At 40.0% G+C, this 20,391-nt stretch overlaps 1 protein-coding gene across 1 annotated transcript in view; it reads left to right on the top strand.

Moving 5' to 3' along the window:
* Pcsk5 (proprotein convertase subtilisin/kexin type 5) overlaps nucleotides 1-20,391 on the top strand; it is a 409,247-nt gene that overhangs the window by 306,421 nt on the left and 82,435 nt on the right. Inside the window, exons 21-22 of the mRNA XM_051194065.1 lie at nucleotides 6,980-7,082; nucleotides 18,474-18,610. Coding sequence (XP_051050022.1) covers nucleotides 6,980-7,082; nucleotides 18,474-18,610 — 240 coding nt within the window. The remainder of the gene's footprint in view (nucleotides 1-6,979; nucleotides 7,083-18,473; nucleotides 18,611-20,391) is intronic.

Here is a 20,391-nt window from a genome sequence, read left to right as displayed (position 1 = left end):
AATGAGAGAGCCATAGGACCCTGAATCACAGGCACCATCAACCCAAGAATCCCATGGGAAGAGAGGTGTTCCAAAGGGAGTGCTGAGAGAATGGGTTACAGGAGCAGCGTGACCCCAAACCTTACTGAGACACAGCCAGGCTAGGGAGGTGGGTGGGACTCTTCTAGCTTCCTGTTGGTTCATTCTGCCTGTAGTGGATCCTGAGGGTCACCTCTGCCAGATGTCTCACTTCTGATGGGTTTGTCTGTGTACCCATTTCCTAGCATGTCACCTCTCTCAAGCCTCTACCTGACAGATCTCTACCCTAAGATAATCAGTGCTTTTTATCCATTCCCCAAAGCCTGAACTGGCTTTGTTTTTGTTAATATTGGTATTGATCCATTAAGGAGCACACTTATTGGGTAGATTTCCTAATTGTGGTAAAATATATATAACATAAAAATTTCCATTTTGGTCATTTTCAGAGTTCAGTTGAATCGTTGCAAATGTGTTCACTGGCATGGTTGTGTGGCCATCACCACCATCCATCTCTAGAACACTTTTATCTTTTCTACTTAAAACTCTGAAGCCATGAAACTGTAACTCCCCATCACCCACCCCATCATCCCTGGAAATAATCATTCTTGTCCTTATGACTTTTACTACTCGAGGGGCCTCATAAAGCATTTGTCCTTTTGTGACTGGCCTGTTTCACTTGATATAATAATTTCAAAGTTCATCTCTCTTGTAGACCTTGTTCAAATCTCCTTCCCCTTTAAGGCTGAGTGAGACTGTGGAGACTTTAAACTGAAGGTGTTGCAGTCTCAGTTGATGGCCTCGTATATTGAGCCCTGCTATAAAACATCAGCTTAACGAGGCTTTAAAAACTGACTTATTTCATTAGCATATAATTAGTTGAGAGTGTTGCCAAGCATTTATTGTAGCTGGCATAAAACAATGAATGCATGGTTCTTTTTCATGAAAATCGTCTTCACACAATGGCATTTTAAGTTGGAAGCTGTGTATTGGCTTCCTTGCAAAGAGATAGTATATTTAATTAGCACCTGAGAGTGTGAAATTGTTCAATAAAGTCACATGGTTCCTGGAACCTGGGTGATAAGGCACATAAGTGGGCCTTAGGTAGAAAACTGCAGATAATCAACAGCCAGGCTGTTCAATGAAGCAACCAGCAACACTGAGCACCTGGATTCCCTGTACCTATTCCTCTCCACTGACTAGCCACTTTGATAAAAAAGATATTTGGAACTCACTTCATAATCTATTACTCAAGTATTAGACTTTGTTAGAATCAATAATGATATAGTGTTTCTAAAAAGAAAACAAAAATATCATGTCTAAAATCCTGAATAGGAGATGTAAAAGGATCAGGAGATCAAGGTCACACTTTGCTACATAGTGAGCTTAAAGCCAACCTGAATGAACCACATGAGACTCTGTCCCCCTGCCCCCCAAAAGAGGGGAGATAAAGTAAGGAAGGAAGGAAAAGGAAAGAGAGAGACACACACACCAACAGAATGAGAAAACACTAGTTCACTGTCTGGCCATGTGTACCTAACGTCTATTATTATATCTTGGATTATGTTTTATAACTGGGGATGATATAATACATTTTCACCTTTTCTGGATGGACCTCATATGAATTTCTATATAGTCCCAGTTTATAGGGTGGAGTAAGTCACTTGCTTGTACACTTCTAAATTTATAGGCATTCATTTTTAAGCTTCAAATTTCAAGGCATCATTCCTCCCCACATGAACCCACTTCCTCAGTGACCTCTAAACCCTGTAAAACAGGAAAAGAATGAAGTAGGGTAACAGAAACTTTCCAGTCACGGGAGAAATATGGTCTGAACATAATACAAATAGATGAAGATGCCAGAAAGAAGAGCTTGTAGACCAGGTGAACAACATGCTGGCTCCTGACATCTGCTAAAAGTGACTTCTTCTAAGAATTTTGTATATCACGCCTGTCATAAACATTCAGCTTCATTGTGCAATGAAGACAGATGACAAGAATTTGCTGTTCCAATAAAGGAAAAAAAAACTTCCTTAAGTCCTTGGAATCTGACTTCTCCAGTTCCAAATGTTCAGGGGAAAACTTGTGCCTGTATGCAAGGACTGAGGGCAGTTGTTTATGTGACTAATTGGACATCTACAAAAATATGGAAAATGGGGCAGGTCCCTCTATCATCATCTGCTATAAGTGTAAAGCCAGTGCTTCTTCTAAAGTGAAAAGGAGAGCAGACTGCAGGGGGATGAACCATTTAGCTGTCCTTTGATGACTCCCTTATGTAAGCTTCAAGGTCACAAAATGTTCTCCATTTTGTTTCCAAGTAACAAGAGGAAAATAAACAGCCTTGAGGAGTCACTTATCAGGAAGGGAAGGGGCTTGGGAAGGTTTTAGGGGAGAATCTTTGCGGATGTTTTAAGATGGAGACATAAAGAGGAGATTGAAGACAGAGGGATTAGCTAGAAATATTCCAGAAAAGGAAGATGAAAGCATTGAATGGAGAGTTGACTATGGCCAGGAGGAAAGATACACCTTCCTCAAATACAGGTGATAAAAAGACAGTCGAGGATCTCACAAAGCATTTAGGTACTGAGAAAGAGGAAACTGAGGGACTCAGACACCTTACCATCAAGTCAGAAGATGTCTCCTTCTGAGCAAGTGTGAGTAGAACATAGGTTTGGAGAAAGCTTGGCCCAGCCCAAGTGGAGAATGCAAGGGAGTGAGATTGTGTAAGAGCATGTGCTTATCAGTAGTTCTCACCATGTGGATCCAGACCCCTTTGGGGATCAAACTACCCTTTTCTTAGGGGTTGCCTAAGATCATCAGAAAACACAAATATTTATATATGATTCATAATAGTAGCAAAATCACAGCTATGAAGTAGCAATAAAAATAATTTTATGGCTGGGAGGTTTCAGTATTAGGAAGGTTTAAACCACTGCCTTAGATCATGTTTACAAAATTCTGGAGCTAAGCAATGCTCTGTGGTCATTAGATCTCTGAGTGCTGAATGGAGGCCATTACAGTTCAGCAGATCAACACATAGCCAAAGTACTGAAGAAAAGGAGGGAGAATTTACTACTTCCCACATGGACATGATGCTCACTCTTCTTCAGGAAGCTGAGGCAAGAGGATCACAAGGCAGCTTGGCCTTGTGATATAGAACAATATCCAAGTTAGCCTGATATATGGTGAGACATATATATGGTGAGACATCTACAAATAAGCAGCAACAACAACAAATGCACAAAATAAGTGAATGAATAAACATTTCAAAGGAACATCCTAATAACCCTTGCTTGATCTAGTAATGCATCATCTGTAGTTATGAAAATCTGGGTGTACAACTGGCACAACTCTCACAGCCACCAAACAGCTCTTGACCCAGCAGAGCAGATGTACATAAGTAAAACTCTTACCTTAGCATTGGATCTGCTTTCTTGAGCATCCAACGTGTGGCTTGCAGGCTGTGTATGGCCCAGGATAGCTGTGAATTTAGCTCAGCATACCCTTCGATCACAACATTATTTCATACTGACAAGAGGCAGATCAGCTCTGCTGTGTCATGGAGGTTAAAGTGGATGAAGATGGGGAATCAGAAGAACAAATCACAATGTGGGAAGCAGTATGGCAGCAAAGTACCTGCCTACCTCTAGGTCTGCAAAGTAGCAGAGTTCCCTGTGTGTCCTCCTCTTCTGACTTTGACTTAGGACACTCTAAGGAAGTATAAGGTCCCTGCATAGCATTTGATTTGCAACTATTCCCTCAACATGACCATCCTTGGAGGATGACTCAATCAGTAAGGTACATACTACACAGAGACTACACAAAATGCTATGTGGAGATGTGAGTTCAATTCCCAGCACCCACATAAAGAGCCAGGTGCACCAAGTACACTTTATAAATCCCAGTGCTGGGGAGGCGGTAGTAGGAGTATGCATGGAATTTATTGGCCAGCCTGTCTAGCTGATTCCAAACTATTAATTTAGAAAGAGACCTTGCATTAAAAAAAGTTAAGATGGTGAATATGTGAGAAAGACACTTGGTACTGACTTATGGCCTTCACGTGCACACAAATACATACACACACACATGCAGGCACACTTGCATACACACACACAGGATACTCAAAATGTTTGAAAATATAAGAGCAGGGCCTTTTAAATTTGTGTATTTCTACATCTCAGCCAAATGCCTATCATGTATGTAGATGTTTCAAACACATCCAAAAAAGTAGGTGAATGGAGAATCTGTGCTGAGTTCAGCTTCTCCAGAATACCGTTTCTGCGGGATTTTTGAATTCTCTGTGACTTTATCTCATTCTTATTCTATTCAGCATATATCTTTTGAAAAATGCACATGTGTTTCCTATCTACAAGCACAAATTATTTGCACTGGTCCCTGTCAGTGAGTTCTGCTTCTTCATACATAGTCCTCTGTCAATCCTCTACTCTTCATTATGTTGGTCCCCAGGCTGATGCCATAGCCAGCAAATGGTTGAGCCTTATACAACAGCAGTGGGAATGATAATATAGCAAGGGCAACAAATAAAAGATGGAACAGGAGATCCTGAACCAATTAAAAGCAGGCTGCATATATTGGAGGCTGATGTCAGATGAGATAGACTCAGCACCACTCCTACCTAGCAGAAGTCCGAGCTTTCTTTCTGCTTTGAGATTGCTGAGTGATTAGCAGGCAACTAGTCTATTTGTGATGGTTGGTGTTGACTATCAAGTTAACAAGATCTGCAATCACCTAGGAAACAGCACACCCGAGAGGGATGATTTAGCCTGCTGATGTGCCCATGAAGGATCACGTTGACTAGGTTAATTGAACTGGAAAGACCCACATTAGAAGTGGGTGGCATCATTACCTGGCTCTAAGACATAGGCTGAACGAAAAGGAGAATGCAGTCTGAACACAAGCATCCATTGCTCTCTGCTTCTTGATTGTGAACATGAGGCGATCAGGTGCTTCAGGCTCCCACTACTCTGATTTCTCTGCCATGATAGACTGCACCCTGAACTGTGAAGCATATTAAAAATTCCTTTCTTTCTAAACTTGCTTTTGTCAGGCATCTTATTACAGCAATAACAAAAGGAGAAGAAACTAAGACACCATTCAACGCCTTTATGTGATTAGTAAAAGATGCCCCCAAGAAAGAGAAAGCGGACATCATCAGAGAGCATGACATGAAACACATGAGAACTGTACTTCAGTGGCCACTTGACCATTTTCCAAGCAAATAGCATGGATGATCGCCAACACATACATTTGCATTCGTTTTCCCTAGTGTATAGTCATTTTGTGAGCACAGATCACTCTTTGCAAGTAAAGAACAACTAAACAACAACTACATCATGAAGTTATCTGTTAGAGTCCTGGTTCACACTATTGAAGCAGGTGTTCTTTTGGGCCACCAACCAGCTCCCAAATCATGACATGGAGACTCATTAGTTATGAATTCTTAGCCTTATCTTATGCTAATTCCACTATCTCTTATAACTTAAATCACCCTGTTTCTCTTCATCTACAACTTGCCTCAGAGCTTTTTACCTTTCTTTCATTCTGTATGTCATACTGTGTATCTGGCTGGCTGGTTTACCCTGGCATCTCCCTTTCTTTCTCTCTCTTTCTCTCCTCCCTCCTTCTCCTGCCTACTCATTCTCTCTGCCCGCCAGCCCTGCCTATACCTCTACTGCCAAGCTATTGGCTGTTCAGCTTTTTATTAGACCAATCAGGTGCCTTAGGCATACATAGCAACAGCTCTTTACATTGTTAAACAAATGCAGCATAAACAAATTTAATACACATTTATATAGGAATATTTATATAGTAATATTCCCCAACACACTTAACAGAAATTAAGCTGCTCAAAGATGTCTGCCTTACTCTGAACATGCCTGTTTCCCCTTCACTTAGACAATTTAATAGACTTTATGTGAAAGACACATTTCCATGAAAGGCATTTTCTGTTATGGAAGAGCTAACGCTAGCAAGTTCTTCATTTCTTTCAGTATGGTTTAGTTATAGCAGGTGAATGAATTCTGTATTGAAGGCTTACTTCCCTATCTGTAGTCCAGAAAAGCTGTGAGGAAGGTAAAGGCTGGCTTGCCCCATCTTCATCCATCTATTTCCATAGCTTTTCTGAGTGCAACTATACAGTAAAGCCAGTAGTAATCTCAGAGGATCAACAAGGTGGGTTGACTAAGCCATAACTATATCATCTTACCTAATCATTTGCAGTAGTAAGCAAATTGACAAGCTACAGATGATTAAACAGCTGTCACATTTGGGAGTGGTCTTGGGCCAAGGGAAGGGGATGGATCTGCCAGAATCTGACAACATTTTATTCTGAGGATTATCTGTTTTCAAACATTGAAAACAAAATATGGTGTTTGGGATATGGCTGAAGAAAACTCTCCTATTGTGATTTTGTCATTGTTTGGTTTGTTCTTCTTTTTCATTTTTCAATGGCAAGGGAGAAAGAATGTGGTGTAGGGGGAGGGCTGAATTCACTGAATGCTACCCTGCCTTTGATGTCTTCGGTGAGGTTGACCTCTCTCTACCCTTTTGCTGTGGTGGTGATTTCCTATGTTCAAGAGAAATTTGTGAAGCTACACTGAGTTCTGTGGCAAGATTAGACATGTATTCCTATGAGAAAGACAAACCTGCCAACTGAATGAAAACACCCTCTGTCTCTTCACTGGTAATCTTCCAGAATAACATCTAGTTTACATCTACCAAATTGCAGCCAAAACTCTACTTCCATTCTTGCCCCCAAACCTACAATCGTTCCCCATAAAGCATGGTTAGGTATGTCCTGGCCACTGCTTGACTTGAACTGTGACCATCTCTAGTCTTTTTCTACTGCTCAAGTAGCCATCAAGAGCTCTGGCTGCTCCCTGCCTGGCAGCCCAGGCAGGCTTGCTATGTGGAATACAGTAAGCAGCTAGATTTTGTTCCTCAGGAGAATATATTGATGAGCAAGGCCACTGCCGTATCTGTGAAGCCTCGTGTGCCAATTGCTGGGGACCAACTCAAGAAGACTGTACCAGCTGCCCCATAACAAGGTGAGTAACCTCTTAGTACTTCCTGGGGGTGGGATGTAGGGCATTCAAGGGCAAACTATTGTGTAAAATCATTTCTGACCACTTTTCAATAAAATTAGCCTTCCCTCTTTAAAAATTTACTATAGTTCACTTATTATTTATTTATGTGTGCCCTATATCCACATGTAAATGTGTGTTACAGCACTTGAGTGAGTATCATAGAACAAGTTATGGAACTCACTTTTCTCCCTAGGCCCTCATAGCCTAATCCTTTATGACCTTCTGCTCTATAGATACATCTATCAGAGCATGTGTAGCCTTTGGAGACATCTGTTTACAAAATGCATGTTTTCACTAGACTGTGAGCTTCTTGGGATTTCACATTTGCACCATGCAAGAAAAACTGGAGGCATCCACATACATCACATGGAAACAGCAAGAAATGGAATGAGCAACACTGCTAATCTGACAGACATCTCCAATAGAGAGAATTGAATGTCTGATATATGCTGAATCAATGCTCCTCTGATTCTAGCACTTAATACATGGGAGCTTCTGTGTGTTTGGATGAGTCATCCCTCTTCAGCTAAATGTCTAAGAAGAAGCTGAGTCTCTCTCTAGACAAGTTGTTTGAGGATGCTGTCACAGCAGGTGTGCTTTGCAGCCATACTGAGATGCTCCCTCCACACAAGGGTCATTCTGTCCTCATTCTTCCTCAGTACTGTGTCATCCCTGTGAGCAGGAGCTGTGCTGTATTTGTGCGGTGATCAGTGGATAGTTACCATTCTATAACCATTTGCTTGTTTAACTATGTGTCATCAAAACCATGGGTTTGACTATCAGAAGAGCCCCCTCAGAAGGAGGAGGCACATAATAAAGGACAAAGACCAGAAGGAATAATGGAGGGATAGAAGGAAGGATGAAGGGAGGCAGAGAATGGGGAAAAAATAGAAACCTCAAGGATTCCCATTGCTAACCATGAGAATGTTTTCTTCTTTTTCAAATTAAGAAAATGTATTATGTTCCAATGATTTTTATTATATATTGCCCAATTTCAATTTCAAATATCATCAATTAATCAAATATCATTCACATAATATTTTTTCAGCATCTAGGTTTTTTAAAATTTTTAACATTTCCTTTGCCTTGTTTGTTTGTTAGGCCTTTCATAACTGTAATAGGTTGAATAGACTTGTTGTTTTCAAGTTTCAATTCAGTCTTCTCTTTTTAAATTACATTTTCTTTTAAAAAATTAATTCTTGAAGAATTTCATACAATGTGGTTTAACCATATTGACTCCCTCCACCAACTCCTCTAAGACCCAACCCTCAACTTTGTAGGAAAAATAATCACTTTTTTACCAATCAAGTTCAATTTCTACTACCCATATATCTTGGATGTGTGACCTTCTGCTAGAGTATTGTCAACTTACCAGGGGCACCATTCTTTTTTGTTTTTTGTTTTTTGTTTTGTTTTGTTTGTTTTTTAATTTATGCCCAACATTTTTATTTATATTAGCTCAAAGTATACCAGGTACATTCTAGCTTCAATTAAGTCACTTTTATCTTGAACATTATGTAAACTGTTTTTATCTTATTGAATCACAGAGCTGCCACTCTTCTACTGATAAGCCTGCAAAGAAAAAAACAAAAAGAAAGAAAGAAAGAAAGAAAGAAAAAAGAAAAAAAATTATAATCTGTGCAATTCTGGGTCTGTCAGCCTCATTATTCAGTTTCTTGGCCCCATTTACATATGTAATTGGTTATTTTATTTTTTAATTTTATTTTTTATTTTATTTTGCATGTCGATCCCAGTTCCCTCTCCCTCTCTCCCTCTCTCTCTCCCTCCCTCTTACCCTCTCTCCCCCTCACATGCACCCTGACCACCCTCCCCTTCCATCCCCCCATCCCAATTCCACATGTAGGGCTATGCTATCCAGGTGGGGTCATGTAAATCTGTCAAGTCATTTGAAGTAGGGACTAGGACTTCTCTCCTGTCTCTAGGTTAAAGGAGTATCTCTCCATGCGGGATGTATCTGCAAGGTCCTTTTGGGCACCAGGAATACATCCTGGTTCCACTGTCTGGGATCCCTTAGACTGTTCAGTCCTAGCTGAGACTCATATTCAGGGGGTCTGAGTCAGTCCCATGCTGGATTCCCAGCTATCAGTTGGGGGGGGGCATTAGCTCCTCCTTGTTCAGGTCAGCTGTCTTTATGTGTTTCTGCAACCTGGTCTTGTCCTCTCCCTCTGCATCTGGATTCTAATTTAGTGTTTAGTTATGGGTGTTTGCTTCTGCTTCCAACAGGTACTAGATGAGGGCTCCATGATGGTGGATAAGTTAGTTGTTGATCTCACTATCAGGGAAGGGCATTTATGGTAGCCTTTCCATGGTTGCTCAAATTGTTAGTCTTTAGACCTTTCTTTAGATTCAGTTTTCTCTTCAAACCAATAATGGATAACTCTTTTATGTTCTCTCTCTCTCTCTCTCTCTCTCTCTCTCTCTCTCTCTCTCTCTCTCTCTCTCTCTCTGTCTTCTATTCCTACCCTAACTCAATCTTCCTAATCTCACACGCTTTCCTCTCCTCCTCCTCTCTTTCTCCTACTTCTCTCTCCATTCACTGCCCCTCCCACTTCCCATGTGCTCTGGGGGACTTGTCCCTTCCCCCTTTTGTGAGGGACCTTATATTAATCTCTTAGAATACACCTTGTATCCTAGTTCCTCTGGTGGTGTGAATTATAGGCTGGTGGTCCTTTGCTCTAGGTCTAAAATCCATATATGAGCGAGTGCATACCATGTTCCTCTTTTTGTGACTGAATGAGGTTGTGACCTCATTCAGGACGGTTTCTTCAAGTGCCATCCACTTGCCTGCAGATTTCAACATTCCATTATTTTTTTCTGCAGAGTAGTATTCCATTGTATAGATGTGCCACATCTTCTTTATCCATTCTTCAGTTGAGAGGCATCTAGGTTGCTTCCAGGTTCTTGCCATTACAAATAATGCTGCTATGAACATAGTTGAGCACATGTCTTTGTTGCATGGATGTGGATCATTTGGGTATATGGCTAAGAGGAGGATTGCCGGGTCCTGTGGTAAACTAATTCCCATTTTCCTGAGGAACCGCCATACTGATCTCCAAAATGGCTGTATGAGTTTGCACTCCCACCAGCAGTGGAGTGTTTCAGGGGCAACATTCTTAAAGGCAACTTACTTCTTTTTCCAACAGCTATCAGTTGCCAATAGCCCCTCAACTAGAGGTGGGACTTCATGTTGACCTCCATGCTGAGATTTTTGTCATACTTAAGTGTGTACTGGAGGCTTTATGCATGCCATGAAAATCACTTTTAGTTTATATGTGTCCAGTATATGAAGGACACTGTTTCCTAGTGTTTATCCACTACCTCTGGCTCTTTAGAATCTTTATGCCCCTCTTCTGTAGTGATCGCTTAACTGTAGTAGGAGGAGATATGATATAGATGTCCCATATGGGGCTGAGCATTCTGCAGTCTCTTATTCTCTGCATTTTAGCTAGTTGTAGTTTTCTGTATTATTAACCTCTCCTGCATATACATACTTTTCTGATGAGAGTTAAGAGATGAATTAATATATGGGTATAATGATAAGTTATTAGGAATTGAGTTAATCGATGTCCTTTTAGCAGAATATCAATGCTTCATTCTTTCCTAGTGCTTATGACCTGATAATAGTTCCAGGGATAATAGTGCTATGTTGTTGTGCTGGACCTAAATCTAACCAGAAAGTGATTGGTTACTTTCATTATATTCATGCCACACCAGTTGGCATGTCTTGTCAGACCAGATGCTGCTGTTGCTCACAGGATGACAACTGGGTAAGACGATAAATTACTTTTCTCCTTTGGTAATGTACAAAGCAACTCCCAGCACTATGAACACTAGCAATAAAGGTGAAGTATCCAATTGAATACCAACTAAACTTCTTCATGTTTTATATTTAAGAATGTGGTTTCTTCAGTATTAGGGTCTTAATATTGAGTTCTTCAGAGTAACCAATAACATTGATAATAGCCTGTACTATTTAGGGGTCTATGAGAACTCATTGGCTAACAATTCCAAAAGCATTAACCTATTCCTATCACCGAGTCTTTTATTTGCTAGCCTGTGGTATCTAGTAAGAGTATTGTAATATGTTATAGAGGAACTACATTTTAACTCTTCTCTTATGTATGTATAATATACTTACCTACACCTACACCTATACCAACACCTACACCCAAGCCAACCTATACACCTATACCAATATAGAAGGAAGCTTCTACAACCATGAGTGGGGTTCCTTATGACTTTTTAAAAGGTTATTAGTGTTATTTATTGCCCTTCCCATGTCCTTTCTCTATCCTGTCCTCCTATTCCCCGCTGAAATTTTATCCCCTGTGTTCTACTAACCCTCTTTGAACCCTAATACCATTTATTTATATCCCCTCTCCTGTGAGCCTCCCACCATGGCTCCTTACTAATTTCCAAACCTTAGCGAATATTCCAAGTAAAGCAAACATCTGAAAAGTCAAAGCTAATATCCACAAATAAGAGAAAACATATGATATTTGTCTTCTGAGTCTGGGTTGCTTCATTCAGAAGGATAATTTCTGGTTCCATCCACAGTACAGTTTCATTTTGCTTCATTCAGAATGGCTAAAGACAAAAGAATAAATGATGACAAATGCTGGCAAGAATGTGAGGAAAGAAGACTTTTTCACTGCTGGTGTGACTGAAGCAGTCACTATGAAAATAGGTGTGGATGTTCTTCAAAATGCTAGAACTAGATCTATCACATGGTCCAGCTTTAACACCCTGGGACATAGCAAAATAATAACAGTAGGTTCCCCAAATGTGCCATAATTTCACTCACCTTGGGTTCATAGACAGCCTTACAGTACCAGATATGAGTTCCCCTCTGTGAAGCAGGCCTCCAATCCAATCAGAAAGCAGTTGATTACCCTTATAGCATTTATACCATGATCACACCAACAGGCACACTTTACTAGGCCAGTCATTATTATAGCTAGCAGCCTTCACAGTTGGGTGAACAGTTGATGACTTTTTCTATGAGCAGCCACAAGACTATTTTCTAAGAGCTAAACCACTAAATATTGAATTTGCTTTAAAGAAACTTTGAAGCATACTTTAAGATAGAGACATTACCTACTCCAAATGACTTGAAAGATTTTGATGATCCCTCCTGGAAGGCATCACCTTTCCTGTGCATTGGGGGGAATGGAATGGGAGGGGGTTGGAGGACATGGGAGTAGGGAGGGAGAGGGAACTGGGATCAATATGTAAAATAAGAAAAAAAGAACATTAATAAATACTATAGCTGTATTTTATATGTTCAAAAATAGATATGCAAGATTATTTTACAAAGAAAAAAGATAAAGACATTACCAAAACAAAGTCCTCTTTCTCCTTCTAACTCCCTTGTATTATTATGAATAATTATATTTCCTTGCATGTTTGAACATCTTTGAACACTTGTCTAATGAGGCAATTACAATTGTTCGGTGGACACTGGAGAAACATGATTGTCCCTAGCACAATAGAAGTGAAAAGTAAGGGAAAAAATTCTACCACCACAAATAGATACAAAAATATCTAGGCATAGGCAAGGCAGAAGGATCTTGGGTTTGAAGTCCACCCTGGTACCTGATGAGACCCTGACTCAGAAAAAAGAACAAAAAGAAACCTAGGCCCATCAGTACAAAATGGTAACACTAAGGGGATATTTGGGTCATTTTGTTTGTGAAGTATTAGCTTTTGAATCAAGAAAAGCATACATATGTATCTTGAACCAGGGTGTCTTCCTAAGAAAATATTGTTCCCATGAGCAATTTCTTCTCATTCCTCTGAGCATTAGTTCCTTGCCCACATCTTTCTTCTTTGATGTTAGCTATACACACACATGTCCAAGAAAGGGTAATGTAGCATAGCAATGAGCTGCTTGACTTCTTATTTTTCTGGTATTTTCCCTGAAGGGAGTCAAAAAGATAAAAAGGAAAAAATTATCTGAAAAGAAGGTGATGTTGACTTATTTGTTCTTGAGAAAATGGTTAAGTATTTTCCTTAAGTGTTCTGCCGAGTGTTGCCTGGATCACTAGCATGGCTCATTTGGAGCTGCAATAACACAAAACTTGAGACTGGATAAATTATAAACAATGTAACTTTGGAGCCTGGGAGCTCTATGTCCAAGGCACTAGGCTCTGATGAAGGCCTTGGTGCTGGGTCACCCCACTGAAGAAGGTGAAAGGCAAGAGAGGGTGACAGTAAGAGAACAAAAGGAAGACAGACCTGCTTTATAGCTAACCTATTCCCATGATCACATCATCAAGCCAGCCATTATATAAGATTACTCACTGCCTAGTCCACTCATATTAAACCCTACTTCACAACCTTGTTGTCTTGTGGGTAAAGTTTCCAACACATACATTTTGTAGAATACATCCAAGCCATAGTAAGTGAAGTCAGGCCCATTCAAAGCAGGGCAAAAGCACTTGCTTTAATATTTAGCTCTGAGATAGCTATGGAGTCCAACAACTCTCTAAGACACTGCTCTGCTGTTGAGGTCACAGTCAAGGGATGCTGACATGCTCAAAGCAAGCAATAGAAGTGGAAGTTCAACACCTCTAGATTTAAAGCAAGAGTTGGACCTGTTGCCAGATGTTGGAGCAACAGAGGACACAAACGCTGCCTGCCATGGAAGGAAGAAGTTAGCCTGAGTAGAAGAGCCCAGTGTCTTTTATCCCAACCTTAGATTTCCTGATGATATTTCCTCTTGTTTAAAACTAACTGGAGGCCAGTGGGGACTCTACCTCACAAATGAGATAGACATGTTAGTGGGCTAACTTCCAGAACAAAACAGGACAGAAAATAGCCAAGATGGATCTGGACTGGGGACAAGAGAGACAAATAACCCCAAGAGCTGGTCTCTGAGGTTTTTCCGATTCTTAAGCTGTTGGATCCCTTTAGTTCCTAGAAAATAAAATTGGTCTTCAGAAAACTTCCACCTGTGACAAGAATGTTAACATTAACTTTCGAGTTTGCTTCAAAGCTGAATGAGTAAATCAGTGAGAAGATCATAAGATTAGCCAGGTGTTAAGAACTATTGACACTTAGTGATACTTGCACTGGGTGGGGGACAATTATCAGTTACATATGAAATATATATTTTTATATCTGTTTAAATTTTCTATAATTCCTAATTTAAGAATCTAACTCTGAAGTTGCTTTACTAAATACCAGCAAAATAAATAAATAAATAAAATAGAGATAGAGTTCCACTCATTAGGTTAGGTTGCCCTGAAACTCACTGGGTAAGCCATATCTGCCTTAATCTCATAGCAATCCTCCAGCCTCAACTCCTCCAATGCTAAGATTAGAGGTGTGATCCACAAGCCCTAGTGAAAACAAGAAATTCAGAAATCACCTTCATATCCCATCATTTCTCTTTTCATTTCTATAAGCCTTTAGTTTGGCTTTTTCAAGACAACTTGGCATGTGAAACATGAGCCCCAGCTCTGTATGTAACACACACAGCTCTGACATGCTGTGGTCCTCTTGCTTAGGCTCACTTCGTAGTCCAGTCTTGAAGGAGTATAGAGTAAATAAAACTAAATAAAAGCATCTGAAAGTTACCTCTGCTCTTATACTGTCTTAAACATGCTATTTGATCTATTTTAATGAAAGTAGAGGAGAGAAGACTTTTATCAAGTTTCATTGCATTAAAACATTAAAGCAAGCAGTTACATGAAATACCTTTGTGATAGCTTTGATCAGGCCACGCTAACAATAAGCACACCGGACAGCCCTGCCTCACCATCTCTCTTTGATACAAACAGCCATGCATGTGAGTGTATCCTTAAAGCTGGAGTAAACCAAGAAGTGTATTGCTTCCTATGATACTGAGTTTGGTGAGCAGAATCTGATGGACCAGGGAGCCAAGACTGAGGCGGCCTTCTGTGTTTGCTTGTGGACTTGAGTCCTGTTCTACTTCCAAATTGGTGCAAATGACACAGAGATGGGAGAGAGCACATTACCCCCAACTTCTTCCAATTCCAGGACTATTACAGCCAGCTCCCCAGCTAATGGTTGGGTCTAGATCTGTAAGATAGTGCCACCACAGGAATAAGTTTCTACTTATTGTGTAATGTCCAGTGTGGGGACATTATAGAGGAAGAAATTTTCCTTCTCTTTTCTGATCCCTCCACTCCTAGATCTGGTAGCACAGTTATACTCTTGGGGACATGGTCTGCACTCAAGTAACCTTATAACCAATGAGATTAAGTACTACTCTAAGGAAACAAGACACCAGTTTGGCATCACTTGCATTATATGGGCTCAGTTCACAAATGCCACAGCAATCCAGATGTTCACAGAGCAGTGGCTCTCCAAGTGTGATCTCTATAGGATCCATAGGAAGTGGCATTAGCATACCAAAGAAACATCAGAACTCCTGTGATTATTATAGTGCCATTCACAAAAGATAAGATACATAAAGAATCTTGCTACCCAACTGGCAGAGGAATTGATAAAGACATGGAGGATATATACACAATCGATTATCGTTCAACCATAAAGAAGAATGAAATCCTGCCATTTAGCAGCAAACTGGTTGAAACCAAAGGATATTGTGCTAAATGACATAAGCCACACTCAGACAAATACTGCATATTCTTAGGTTAATATGAGGAGAGTAAAACTAGTCAAACTAAATGTAGACCAGTGATTACTAGAGATAAGGGGGGGTGGAGAGAGAAGTAAGGCAGAGAATGATTAAATGACAGAGAGAAGAAGTGTATGACACCACACAGCATAGTGGGGCCACTGCAGATCCCAACCCCCAATTGTAGATTTTATAAAGATTCAAACAAAAAGAGCCTGAGGACTCCAACCAAAAAAAAAAAAAAATGATAAGGAGGTAGAAATTGTAGCTGCACTGATATTCTCACTAGATGCTAAGTGTTACCACACTGTGCTTGTGCTTCATTAGTAGGGACAATCACTGCGTAACATGTTTAAGCAAATTTTTAAATAATGAGTAAATAATTTAAAGCTTTTTAAATGTGTGCTCTCTGGATCAGTAATGTTAGCACCACCAGCAAAACTGTCAGAAATGCAAATATTCAATCCTTTCCCTGAGCTCAACTGAATTAAAAAGAAAAAAAAAAAACTGAAGTTGGAACCCTGGCTCACTTCATCTGTTCACATTACCTATATGATTCCTACATTTATTTCAACATTTTGTGTTTTTCCAAGCAGAATGCTTGGATTTGGTTGACTTAATCCCATCTGCTCTTATGATTACTCTGCAAAGAAAGATGAAGTCCAAACACCAAAAATATTAGCAGTGACAACATGATATATATTGTATATATATATATAAAAACAAAGGTTTTTAGAAGCACATTTTCTATATTTTGTGCCAGGCCTTTCTGGGTATTTGCAAGCATGATCAAAAAACAGACTGTAGCATTCCATATATGAGCAAATAGCATCCGAGCTCATTGATTACTTGTAATGTGCATAGGGCAACTTTCTAGGTAGCATCTAACCTTCAGAACAGTGCTTCATTCTACTTTTCCGGGGAACTTGGACATGACACAGTGCTCACCAAATGTGAGCGTGTTGATAACTGAAGAAAGAATCCTTTCTCCAAAGTCTCTGGATTCAGAGGCCCATTTAGCATCATGAAAGTCAGAAACTGTGTCTAATATTGGCCGTACGTATTAGGCTAGAGTCTTCATTGTGCCCTTAATATGTGTGGGCACCAGTTAGCTTATTTGGAAACCTTTTCAGGATAAGATCCCTCACCAGTTTCTGGTTTCCCTACTGTTGGATCCATATCTTGGTCCAAGAATGAGTATGTGCCCAATAGCTCACATGCTCTGAGATGGCCAGCCCAGGGCATCACTCTTTGGAGCAATAAGATCAAATCTGTGCAAAGAAGCATGCACACCACTGATATAGATATGAATACTTTGTTTTGTAATGGATTTTCATTTATTGATACAATTTAAGGTCAATTTTGTGATATGTATATTTCTCCTTTTGTTTAGGTATTGTGTTTATGTAGTTCATTCAGAAATGTATTATATAAGGTAGTACAGATTATAGATAATTACCTATGATAGTCAAAACTTATAGTTAAGTTAGTTAGGTTTTCTAGATATACAGAGATGTATTTGAGATGAATAGGCATTCTTCAAACCTTTCAAAGTCCTACAGAATATGGCATTTAACATGGTTTAGGGTTTTTCTTGACAATGAGACATAATTGTTCCTGGCAACACCGCCTGCGTCAGAAAGGAAGATGGACATTGAAGAAACACGTATGGAGTTTGCCTCCAATATGGCAAGACTAGCCATTTGGACAAGATACTGCTCTTGTCTGGACTGTTTGACTTTATGCTGTATAAACTGGACATGCAGGGCCCACAGAAAAGTGACTGCTGATTCAAGATGGACATTGCTACAACAGTCCTGCTTCATGGAAGAGTCTGCCAGACAGTCTGCAGAACACAGAGAAAAGTGACTGACAAACTGCCAATACAAGAAGACAGTTTAAAGTTTCCTGCTTTGCTGAAGAGACTGCCAGACACACTATGGCCTATGGGCTGAAGATGGAAGATTACAAAAGAACTTCAGGTGACCAGGCAGTGAGTTGTCTCTGTCATTTCTAGAGCTTATATATTATCCTTCTGTGGTCTTTGATGGAGTTGAAGACAGATATGGTTATAGTTTTCCTTAGTTAGGATTAAAGATAAGTTACATATAGGGCTTTAGACTCACAAATAGAATAGACTCACAAACAGATAGAATAGATGATGGAATATTTTCTTAAATCTTACTAAATATTGTTAACTGTGATTCTTACTTGATAACTGTTGTGTTATATATTTTGCTATGTTAAGCTTAAAACCCTTCTTTTTAATTAGACAGAAAAGAGGAGATGATGGGAGATGTCATTCTGTATATGTTTCTCATACTGGTTAATAAATAAAGCACTGTTGGCCAATAGGAAAGGAATATAGGAGGGACTAGGAGACAAGGAGGAAATAGGAAGTAGGAAGGAGGAGTCAAGATGGAGAGCCAGGAGAGAACAGAACCGCCATTCCTCCGCTCTCGGTAAGACCACGTGGAAATACATAGAAATGGGTTAATAATTAAGACAGAGCTAGCCAATAAGAAACTAGCACCTGGCCAATAGCTTTGTATCAAATACAGAGTCTCTGTGTGTTATTTGGGGCTGGCATGGCAGCAGGACAAGACCAGGCAGCCAGGCGGAAAAACCATACACCTTACACACCACATGTGCTGATTTTTTTTTTTTTTTGGTCCTTCATGGAAGTAACCCAGATGAATTCTAACTGTCTGCTTTTCCTCCAGGGTTTTTGATGATGGCCACTGCATTTTTAACTGTCCCTCATGGAAGTTTGAACTTAAGAAGCAATGCCATCCCTGCCACCACACTTGCCAAGAATGCCAAGGAAGTGGTCCTTCTAACTGCACCTCCTGCAGGGCAGGTGAGGGCAATTTCTGCTGTCTCCTGCCTCACATCTGTCTATTCTCTCACAAGCCAGCATTTGGTTTGGCTCAGAAGCCTTGGGGACAGAGCTGAGGTTCGGAGCAGACAGCACCAGTACAACCTATAGGCTCTGTTGACACCAGAACACACAAACCTTGTTAGCATCATCACACATGTAGACACACTGCCCTGAAGGATATGAGAGAGGCAAAGAGAGGTCTTCCCAGGAAAGCAAGAGGAAAGACTATTAAGTGTCTTGTCAAGCATGACATGTGAAGTAAAGCCAAGCTTTGTTGTGGTAGACCTGAAAACCCAGGGAATTAGAAAGACATATATGGTCCCTAAAGCGAATAATGTATTAAAAGGTTATGTCAGTTCTCAGAGCTGAGCTATGCCATTTAGATGGCAAGGTAATCAATCAACTCATGACAGATGTGACCTTTGGGTCCAATCGGAGTTATTCTTAGAGTATCTGTCGTCACTGGCATGGAGGCCATGCCCTCTGCATGTTCCTCTGCAGTTTAGTCCTTGACACCACTCCAGCCTTGTTTCATATACCTGTCCTCTATTTTGACTTCATGAGAACTAGAATCACATTATTTTTCCTACCTAGTAAGTAGAATTTAAGTATGAGGCAAATTTAAATTTCATGCTATTTTAAAGAAAAAAAAACAGTAGACTATTGGTCACTATTGAAAAGTTGGATGGTGTGTTTGCTCTGGACCCATCTTTCCCAAAGATTTTTCAGGGTGAAGCCTCAGAGAGGCTACTTTGCATTTCTCCACACTCCTCACTGTGGGTAGCTGTCTAGCTGACCCTGAGGTGATTGTTAACATCTTACTGATTTTTCACTCTTGCTTACAGTAAAACCAAGAAGAATAAAACAAAATTACAACATCTTAGATTAGCTTGAATACAGAAAATTGGAGCCCTGCACTTCCCTTTTTCACACACACATCTTATCACTCTTAATAGCCATCTTGTCCATAAAGACTTTAAGTTCCAGATGAGCAGTGAATGTTTTCAACTTTGGTCTGAACACGAGGCATGTAGATTGCGCACACACAGAAGATAAGGAAGAGAATCCATGGTTTGGGAGTCAGGCCCTCCAAACTAGCAGTCAGGAAATGCGCAACTGGCCCAACATCTTAGATTGATTGACTGATTGATTGATTGATTGATTCATTGATTGATTGATTTCTAACAAGATCTCCTGTATCCCAGGCTGCCCCAAACTCACTATGTAGCTGAAGATAATCTAGAACTTACGATCTTCCTACTCCCACCTCCTAAATGCCAGGTTTATAAGTATGCACCACGACACCTGGTTTTATGCTATACTGAGGTTCAAACCTAAAGCCTTACACATCTAAGCAAGTAATCCTACATATGAGCCACATCCCCAGCCCCCCAGCTTTTTTACTAACTAGAAGACTCTAAAATAATCACTTCTTTAAGACGCCTCTTGTTTAAAAAAATAGAAATGACAAAATGTGTTTTTAAAATCACTTTCCCACCTAGCACTCTACATCTCAACATGTCACACAATTAGAACCAAGTTTAGAGTCTAAGAAAATGTCAAATAGTCTAGCATCTTACTAATGCTTGTAGCAAACCACGTGAAATGACTGCTACATGTTTTCATATTTGATGCTTAAAGAGCTCCATCTAATCTATCATCTAAAGTATTAAGTGCCTTCCTCCTTTGCAGGAGTTACAAGTAGAAGCAATGGAGAATACAATACATGGGAGCACGATGCGTATGATGGTTACATGTTT

This window comes from Phodopus roborovskii, unplaced genomic scaffold (genome assembly GCF_943737965.1).
Source record: "Phodopus roborovskii unplaced genomic scaffold, PHOROB, whole genome shotgun sequence".
In the NCBI taxonomy this organism is placed as follows: Eukaryota; Metazoa; Chordata; class Mammalia; order Rodentia; family Cricetidae; genus Phodopus; species Phodopus roborovskii.
The sequence above is the reverse complement of the archived record's forward strand: the minus strand, read 5'-3'. Positions and strand labels throughout refer to the sequence as shown.